Source organism: Hevea brasiliensis, chromosome 2 (genome assembly GCF_030052815.1).
Source record: "Hevea brasiliensis isolate MT/VB/25A 57/8 chromosome 2, ASM3005281v1, whole genome shotgun sequence".
Lineage (NCBI taxonomy): Eukaryota > Viridiplantae > Streptophyta > Magnoliopsida > Malpighiales > Euphorbiaceae > Hevea > Hevea brasiliensis.
The window spans coordinates 99,132,080-99,142,529 of NC_079494.1; the positions used below are offsets into that span (position 1 = coordinate 99,132,080).

At 25.7% G+C, this 10,450-nt stretch overlaps 2 protein-coding genes across 2 annotated transcripts; one reads left to right on the forward strand and one right to left on the reverse strand.

Annotated features, from left to right (window-relative positions):
- Positions 1-898: 898 nt before the first annotated feature.
- On the reverse strand, positions 899-1,360 carry LOC131177946 (uncharacterized). Its single transcript, XM_058143125.1, has 2 exons — positions 1,264-1,360; positions 899-1,161 (listed from the first exon to the last, which is right to left on the reverse strand). Exons 1-2 carry the CDS (start codon positions 1,358-1,360, stop codon positions 899-901), a joined length of 360 nt encoding a protein of 119 aa, XP_057999108.1.
- A 142-nt stretch (positions 1,361-1,502) lies between these two features.
- Positions 1,503-2,952, forward strand: LOC131177947 (probably inactive leucine-rich repeat receptor-like protein kinase At5g48380). Its single transcript, XM_058143126.1, has 2 exons — positions 1,503-1,628; positions 1,778-2,952. The coding sequence occupies exons 1-2, from the start codon at positions 1,503-1,505 to the stop codon at positions 2,636-2,638; spliced, it is 987 nt and encodes a 328-aa protein (XP_057999109.1). The 3' UTR covers positions 2,639-2,952.
- Positions 2,953-10,450: the final 7,498 nt, after the last annotated feature.

Sequence of the window (10,450 nt, forward strand, 5' to 3'; positions counted from 1 at the left end):
CAGTAAAAAAATATATGCATTTATATATCTATTCTAAAATTTTCACTTACCAATTTAAATTTTTATATTAAGTAATATTTTAATATAAAATAGATTAAAATGTATAAAATTTTAATTTTAATTGTTCACATTTATTAATTAAAAGTTTTAATTTTTAAGTGAACGTATGTCCATGATTGAAATTTACTAAGTATTAATTTATATTACAAATATAAATTTTTTTATATTATTAATTAAAAAATTATTGTTAAAACTTTCTTATACAAACTTTAGCTTTTGAGTTAAATAGTTTTTTTTTTTTTTTCTCTTTTGTTACATCATCTTAGGATGTTTAGAACATTTCGATGAAGTTGTACCTTTTAATTTCCATTCCTCTTTTTCTTACCTTCAATTTGGAGTATGGAATTTTACAAGAAATTAATTCAAATGATTTCTTTTTTATTAATTATTCTCTGTTTGGAAACCATAATTTTACAAAATTTCAATTTAATTGATTTTATTTTATCAATTTTCACGTTTGGGATGAAAAAAATTTAATTCTTTTAACTTAAAAAAAAATAATTCATTTTAAAAGAAATAAAATTTATGTATGTTTGTGTGTAAATTCTTTTAAATTATTTTCTTATAAATGATTTATTTCAAAGTAATTCATCATGTTTGAAATGAATAAATTCAATGTTTTAACTTAAAAAAATTATTTTCAAAGAAATAAAAAACAAAAATAATTTTATAAAAATTTATTTAAATTCTTTTTTTATGAATGATTTATTTCAATTAAAACCTTAATGAATAATTAGAGAAATACTCTCACATATCCTTTTTCCTAGTAAAATAAAGAGGCTAACAAAAAAGCCTAAAACAAACGAAACAAATACAAGCTCCTTGCATCATGCTTCAACTAGCACCTCAAACCATCAGGAGGATCCTTCATCAAAACTACACCCTGCGACACGTTAGCAGCAAAAGAACTTAACCAATTAGCGCACATATTTGCCTCACGCAGCACATTAATCATAACAATTTTCCAACTATGACTCAAGAGCTTCCTTACTTCATTCAAGATATACTTAAAATTCGAAGGTACACAAGCATCAAGAGAATTATCATTCACCATCTTTACCAACTCCATGCCATCACTCTCAACCAAATTTATGCGATGCCCTTCATTCTACGCAAGAGATAAACCTGCAACCAAGGCTAAAGCTTCAGCTCTTAAAACAAAACCACACCTCTATTTTAAAGCAAAACCCGAACACCAGTTACCTTTGCTATTCCTAATCAAACCTCCCCCTAACACCCAACCATTAACACCCTTCACACCTCCATCCACATTTAACTTATGCCAACTCTCCTGTGGCATAGTCCAACAAACTTTCATAACTGCAGGCCTAATTTATGACCCAAGAGCAGCAGGATCACAAGCATAGATTTCCCAATCTTCCTTAGCTCTTCGCAAAATCTCTTCAACTATTTCAGGAATAGATAACATCTTAATATTAAAAATGACATTATTTCTATCCATCACCGCAGCGGAAATTATCATACTGATGATAAGGAGGAAGAACAAGAAAAGAGAGGATGAGCTTGAGGATGGTTTTTCAATGATAGAGGTCCAACAAGAAACAGAGGTAGAGCACACACTTATACTGATTCCACAAATATGATCCTCATTTGGATTTTTTTTATATACAAGTTGATGGTCATTATTTCCATCTATTTCACATTGTTCTTCCATGAATAATATTTCGATGCTAATCGACCCTGAATCTATCTGCAGATTTCTAGGTTGGAGAAATTTGTTACAAGAATGAGTTATATAGATCTCAGCTATGCTACCCAAAATTTCAGTCAACACAATATCATTGGACACGGACAAATGGGGACAATGTATAAGGCAACCCTTCCAAATGGTTGGTGCCTCGCAGTGAAAAGGTTGTATGACTCTCAACAATTTGAAGAACAGTTCATATCTGAATTGAAGACATTAGCCAGATTCAGACACGATAATTTAATTCCAATATTGGGATTTGCCATAGAGTTGAAGGAAAGGCTTCTGGTGTACAAATATGTCTCCAACGGAAATCTTTTCGATTGGTTGCATTCAGCAGAAGACAAGAAGAAGATTCTTGAATGGCCTCTGAGGATGAAAATTGCTGTTGGATTGGCAAGAGGCTTGGCATGGCTTCACCATCGAAACAAATTCCGCTTGGCACATCTCAACATAAACTCAAAGTCTGTTTTACTTGACAAGAATTTTGAACCTAAGTTATCAAATTTTGGAAGGGCAAGGATAAGTTCAACTATAGAAACTGAACTCTGGGAATCGAGTTTTCTGAAAGAAGATGTCTACAACTTCGGAATTGTGATTCTTGAGCTGATCAAAGGTAAACAGCTTACTTCGTCAAACAGTTCTGAAAGGAGCTTGGAGGAATATACAAGTAATATCTCTATCAGCTCTGCTTCTTCTCTGTATGATGCTATTGATACGTGTTTGATAGGGAAAGGACATGATGATGAGATTTTCCAGCTCTTTAGAATTGCTTGTAATTGTGTTGAACACTTGCCAGAGCGAAGGAAAAACATGCTTGAAGTGTACGAAATGATTAAAGACGTCAGAGAGACACAAGTCCTCTCATAATGATCCACAAAAATCTGTGGAATCCGAAATTGCTTCACCAAATTTCAGAGATGAATGAGGCTGAAACAACAGAGAATGCAATAAAACAGAGCAAAAATATATGGCCATTTTTCTTCAGTTACTGTATTTCAGGTTCAAGGAAATGAAGGCAAGGTATGTAGGTTAGTCCTGAAGAAAGCATGCAAAATATGTACAAGGAAATCTTATCTCCAGTATTAGCCTGAACTTGATAACTTTGTGTACTGTTCTTGAAATGATGATGTCAATTTGTTGAGAGTTTTTTTTTTTTTTTATTGAAAAAGTGGAGATTTGAATCTAAACTTACCATATTAATTATATACCTTTAATTATTAAATCAAGTCAAGCTATGCTAAAGAGAATGTTAATATTTTTAATTACTGTTATCTCGCATCAATCGATTATAAGATAAATATGCTATTTGGGCAATTCTCCTTTCATAAAATACTGTGTAAATTATTTATTGATTATATATTTATTAATTAATATAAAATAAAATTTTATTTAGAAAATGGTTCAACATCTTACTTCCTTGGATATTTTTCCTCTTACTAAGATAAAAACATAAAAATAATTATTCAATCACAAATTCACAATAATACAATCTCCAATCTTCAAATGCTTGTAAGAATTTTCATATTACATTTCAAGAGTAGATAATAATGAAGAAGGAAAAAAATTATTTTCAACTTAAATAATATAATAATACAAAATATTTTTATAAACATAAATACAAAATGTGAAAAAAAAAATAAATTTATTATTTTTTATATATTTAAAAGGTAGCGCCACTGTAAAAAAATGGATTTTTGACAATAAATTATTATTAATAATTAAAAAATAATTTAATATTATAAATAACAAACAGCAAATACCAATCGATGGTATAAAAATCACCTAATTAAAAATTTTCTAGCAATATTGTCACAAACATTGGACAGTACATGAATACACAAATATTTCACAGAATGTGAATAATGTTTATATATATATATATATATGAATAAGGTTAATTAATTTTAAAATTAAAATTTTAATAATATTAAAATTAATTTAATAATTGTTACAGTGACCGTAGCATAAGAGAAGCTATTTTATTTATCAAAACAATTGAACTCTTTGCTCTGGTAAAAATAGAGCTATACAAGCTTTAAAGCCCATGCTATCTTATGAGTATTTTTTAATATTTATTATGTTAACATAATTAATAAAAAAAATATTTATATTAAAAATAAATTCAATTCTATTTCATAATAATATAAAATATTATACTGACATTTTATAAAAAAAATCTATTAATAACAATTAAAATTAAAAAAAAAATTATTTAATTAATTTAATTAAAATAAAATTTTAATTTATTTACATATTGGTTATTATAATACATGGTATAAAATATAATTTGATAACAAAAAAATATTTAATTATAGAGTTTATTTATAATAATAATAATAATTATTATTATTATTATTATTATTATTATTATTATTATTATTATTATTATTATTATTATTATTATAAAAAAATAAATTAATTAACACATTTAAAAAGAAAGCCTAACATTATTCTTAATTCTTATAATAGTTTTTTTTTAAACATTCATTGCGCATTATTATAATCATTATAAAAACTTGTGATTATGTATTATGTAATATTATCATAGTATTATAAATATTATATTTAATTATTTAAATTAAAATATGAAGTTTAATGTCATTTTAATTAATTATATAAATAAAAATATTTATCAATTTAAAAATTATTTTTTATTCAATAATATTTTTTTGAAATTTATGTGTTATATTATTAACATATAATATTAACTTAATTAATATAATAAAAAAAAACAATAATAAGTTTTAAAAATATAAATAGGTGAAAATAATTAAAAATTAAAATAAATTAATAATAAATACAAATTAGCACATTGAATTTAATTTATTTAAACTCTATTATTTTATTTTTTTTAAAAATTAATTTATACATATTTTATTTTAATTTTTTATAATTTAAAATAACATTAGATTGCATAATGAAATTACATATTTAAATTAATATAATTAAAATTATTTGTAAAATTAAAAAATAGAATAATTTTTTAAATAAATTTTGTTAGTTTAGTGCATTATCATTATAAAATATTTATTTTTATTATATTAATAGTTTGAAATTTTATATTTTCATATTGTTTAATATAAAAATATTTTAAAAGTTATTTAATATATTAAATAAGTATTTTTATTTTTTAAAATTATTGATTATATTATATATGTTATAAATACATTATTGATTAAAATATAAATATAAATGTAATCATGCATTTACAAGTATTATGTATAAATAAATATAAATTTGAATGCGCGCACATATATATATATATGAAAAATAATAATAAAATTTTTAAAAAATAAATTTAAAATATTAAAATTATAAAAGAAAATTATAAATTTATATTATTAATAGTTATAAAAATATTTTTATTAGTTGAGCAAGTTAGTCCCTCATTTGTACTTGCATATATATTGTAGTGTATATAATATATTATTATAAATATATTGTATGTATTACCTGTTTAAATTTTAATTACATTAAAATTATATCATGTTACTAAAAAAATATAGAAAAATATTTTTATAAAATTGATTTGAACTTTAATTATTTCTTTATTAGGTATTTAGTATGACTGGGCATAATATGATTTTCGATTTACTTATTAATAGAAAATTAGAATTATATCAATATAATAAAATAAATTTAGTCCAATACGATTTTTATTTCATTTAAAAGAATAAGAATCATAAATACTACTATTTACAATGCCAAAAAAATAAAAAAAAAAATTTTAATGATGTAATAATATAAATATAAATCTAATTAATTAATATATTATTGATATTACTCATTTATTTATTATTAATATAAGAGATAATATTTTATAAGTGGTATAATGATAGCTCTATAATCATACTTGTAATAATATAGATATTCATATGAATAAATTAATTAGGTTTAAATTAATTATCTTTAATATTTTTTTTGTTAGTATTGATCTTTAATTAAAATTAAATAAAATTCTTTTAAGATGTTGATTTAACAAATTTTAAAATTTATAATAATCTTTGGATTATTTATATTATTTTTATTTCCATTTTAATAAATTATAGCCATTAAAATATTTAATTTTAATTAATATTCATTATTTTATAAATATTAATATATTGTTTCATAGCAATAAAAAAAATCTTAGATGGCAATTAACGTAAAAAATATATGCAGCTAATAAAATATTTTCAAATATATATAAATTTGAAAAATTATATATTAATAAAGCATTTTATTTAATATTGTAATATGATAAAATTATAGTATTTATTTTTTATTTTAATTAATTACTTTTTGTAAAATTTTATATTTAATTAAAATTAAGTATAAATGAGATTAAAAATTTCAACTTTATATTAACTCTAAAATTAAGAATTTTAAATTTATATATATTTTAAAATTAATTTAAATAATAAAATATATAATAATAATTAATTTAAAAAATAAAGAATAATTTGAGTAAAGCTAATGCTCTTCCTTTTTATATATTTATCTACAATATAGATTGATAGATTTAAAATATAACAATAATGTATGAGCATATTATTTTAAGTTTTTATAAATTGCATCAGAATATATATATATATATATATATATATATATATATATATATATATATATATATATATATATATATATATATACCTGCTAAGAGTACTCAAAATCATTTAGTGGCAACAGTAAAAAGATATATGCATTTATATATCTATTCTAAAATTTTCACTTTCCAATTTATATTTTTATATTAAGTAATATTTTAATATAAAATAGATTAAAATGTATAAAATTTTAATTTTAATTGTTCACATTTATTAATTAAAAGTTTTAATTTTTAAGTGAACGTATGTCCATGATTGAAATTTACTAAGTATTAATATATGTGAGTATATTACAAATATAAATTTTTTTTTATATTATTAATAAAAAAATTATTGTTAAAACTTTCTTATACAAACTTTCGCTTTTGAGTTAAATAGTTTTTTTTTTTTTTTCTCTTTTGTTACATCATCTTAGGATGTTTAGAACATTTCGATAAAGTTGTACCTTTTAATTTCCATTCCTCTTTTTCTTACCTTCAATTTGGAGTATGGAATTTTACAAGAAATTAATTCAAATGATTTCTTTTTTATTAATTATTCTCTGTTTGGAAACTATAATTTTACAAAATTTCAATTTAATTGATTTTATTTTATCAATTTTCACGTTAGGGATAAAAAAATTTAATTCTTTTAACTTAAAAAAATAATTTATTTTTTAAAAAATAAAATTTATGTATGTTTGTGTGTGAATTCTTTTAAATTATTTTCTTACAAATGATTTATTTCAAAGTAACTTATCATGTTTGAAATGAATAAATTCGATGTTTTAACTTAAAAAAATTATTTTCGAAGAAATAAAAATTAAACATAATTTTATAAAAATTTATTTAAATTCTTTTTTTACGAATAATTTATTTCAATTAAAACCTTAATGAATAATTAGAGAAATACTCCCACATATCCTTTTTCCTAGTAAAATAAAGAGGCTAACAAAAAAGCCTAAAACAAAGCTCCTTGCATCATGCTTCAACTAGCACCTCAAACCATCAGGAGGATTCTTCATCAAAACCACACCCTGCGACACGTTAGCAGCAAAAGAACTTAACCAATTAGCGCATATATTCGCCTCATGCAGCACATTAATCATAACAATTTTCCAACTATGACTCAAGAGCTTCCTTACTTCATTCAAGATTTACTTAACATTCGGAGGTACACAAGCATCAAGAGAATTATCATTCACCATCTTTACGAACTTCATGTTATCACTCTCAACCAAAATTCTGCGATGCCCTTCATTCTACGCAAGAGATAAACCTGCAACCAAGGCTAAAGTTTCTGCTCTTAAAACAGAACCACAATTCTATTTTAAAGCAAAACCCGAACACCAGTTACCTTTGCTATTCCTAATGAAACCTCCCCCTAACAACCAACCATTAACACCCTTCACATCGCCATCCACATTTAACTTATGCCGACTCTCCTGTGGCATAGTCCAACAAACTTTCATAACTGCAGGCCTAATTTATGACCCAAGAGCAGCAGGATCACAAGCATAGATTTCCCGATCTTCCTTAGCTCTTCGCAAAATCTCTTTAACTATTTCAGGAATAGATAACATCTTAATATTAAAAATGACATTATTTCTATTCATCTATAAAAACCAACTAGCCATCCCAAACACCATAGCCCAAGGAATGTGATCATTATCTCCAGTAACCTTGAAATTACAAATCAACCAATCTTGTGTTGTTTAAGCATTCTGCCCAAAGCACTTTCTACCCAAGACATTAATCAAATAATTCCACACTTGCCTCACTGGTATGTAATCCCGAAGGGCATGCAGAATCAATTCCTCGTTTTCACCACATAAATGACACAATGAATCACTACTAATATGACATCTCACTTTAGTAGCATTAGTGAGCAAACCATTATTCACAACAAGCCAAAAAAGATTTAACTCTTTGCATACCTAGCCATTTCTATATCAATGACCACAATTTTGAACCTTCTCCCTCCTTATCTTCCTGAAGAAAAGAATAGGCACTCTTTATAATAAAGTTTCCAAAAGAATATCTGCCCCAAAAAAAAATCATCTTCCTCTTGAATCATGGAAAGAGCAAGCAATTCAGTAAGCAAATCAATAACTTCCTATGGTAACAAATTCCTCAATTTATTCAAATCTAACCCTCCATTAGACACCACATAGCAAGCCACACAATCATCAGCTATCTCCCTTCCTACTGGCATCCTAGTATAGTTAATCAAAACTCCATAACTTGGTAACCATACATCCTTCCAAAATCTCATAGTACATCCATTCCCTAAGGACCAAATCAATCCATCTCAAAAAGAAATCCCGTAAGTTACACAGACTTCTCCATAACATCGAATATCTCTCTTTCCTTAATTCTGTAGGAACCACCTTCCATCCTATTTTATATTTATTGTAAATAACCTAAACCTAGAGAGCATCCATTTTTTGCACCATACCCTAACACAACTTTAACTCAAAAGCATCATTCATCTCATGCGTAGATCAAATTCCTAAATCCCTAAACTCCTTATCCTGAACAATTTTTTACCAAGGCAATATAGATATTTTCCTTTCTTCTTAAGAACTTCCCCAAATAAAACTTTTGCACATCTTTTCAACAGAATCACACACTGCAACAGGCAAGAAAGCAAATTGCATAGCATACATAGGAATGGTACAGAACTGATTTAACAAGAGTGATTCTTCCCGCTAGCTCTCTGTAACATATAAGCATAGGTACTCTGCCGAACCTTTGAGTGCAACGAAGGCACCCCTAAATATTTCCCCAAATCATCACAATCCTTAAATCCCAGATGCTTACTCAATAACTTCTTTTGCTAAACATTAAATTTTTTAGAGAAATACACTCTAGTCTTAGCTTGACTAACCTTCTAACCTAATCATTCACAAAACATATCCAAAACTTCTTTGACAACATAAACTTGATCAATAAGAGCCTTAGAAAAAAAAACTAAATCATTAACAAAAATAAGTCCACCCTTACTCAAATGAATAGGTCTCCATTTACCTTTACTAACTGCATCAAAGATCCCATGAGCCAAGTACTCCATGCACAATAGAAAAAGATATGGGGATAATGGATTGCCTTGTTTAATGCCCCTAGTTGGATAAAAAACATCTAATAGCCCTCCATTCCAAACCACCTACATTGAAGCACTCGACACACATTCCATAATAATCCATATAAGCCCATTCAGAATGCCCACATTTATAAATGTCTCTTGTAGAAAATTCCATCTCACTCTATCATAAGCTTTTTCAAAATCCATTTTAATTGTCATAAAACCTTTCCTACCCACCTTAATTCTCATAGAATGGATCACTTCCTAAGCAATCACAATATTATCCATGATCTGCCATCCCAGAATAAAGCTTCCTTGCATGGCACTAATAATTCTAAGCAACAACTTCTTCAATCTATTAACCACCACCTTTGTAATCACCTTATATAACACTAAACAAAGACTAATAGGTCAAAATTTTGAAAAAGACTCTGGATTCACAACTTTAGGAATTAAAGTCGATAAAGTCCTATTCATGGCAACATCACCAGGTCCTCCCATAAAAACTCTCCTCACCTCCTCACAAACATCTCTCCCAACAACAACCCACTTCTTTAGAAGAATCTCGTATGAAGCCCATCCACCTTGGGAGCCTTCCACGGCTTCATCCCATATAAAGCCTCCTTAACCTCCTTATCACTCACCGGAGTAACAAATTCTACCATATCTTTAGGAGCAAGAGGACGGAATCCACCTTTCTAAGAACAATAAGAAGAATAAAAACCTTATTCAGTATAAAAAACTTTATAAAACTCAACAACCATTTGTTTCAACTCTATTGGGTCATCAATCCAACCACATTCTTATCTTTTAACATCTCCACTTTATTTTTCTTACTTCTCTTAATGGCTTTCAAGTGAAAATAAGCCATATTTTTATCTCCCCATTTAATCCACTCTGACTTACTCTTTTGATACCACAATAATTCTTCTTAATACAAAGTTATCTCCAACTCCCTCTTTAATTCCATCTCTAGACATTTTAATCTATTCATCATTTGATTCTCTCCAATTCTTTAAATACCAACTAA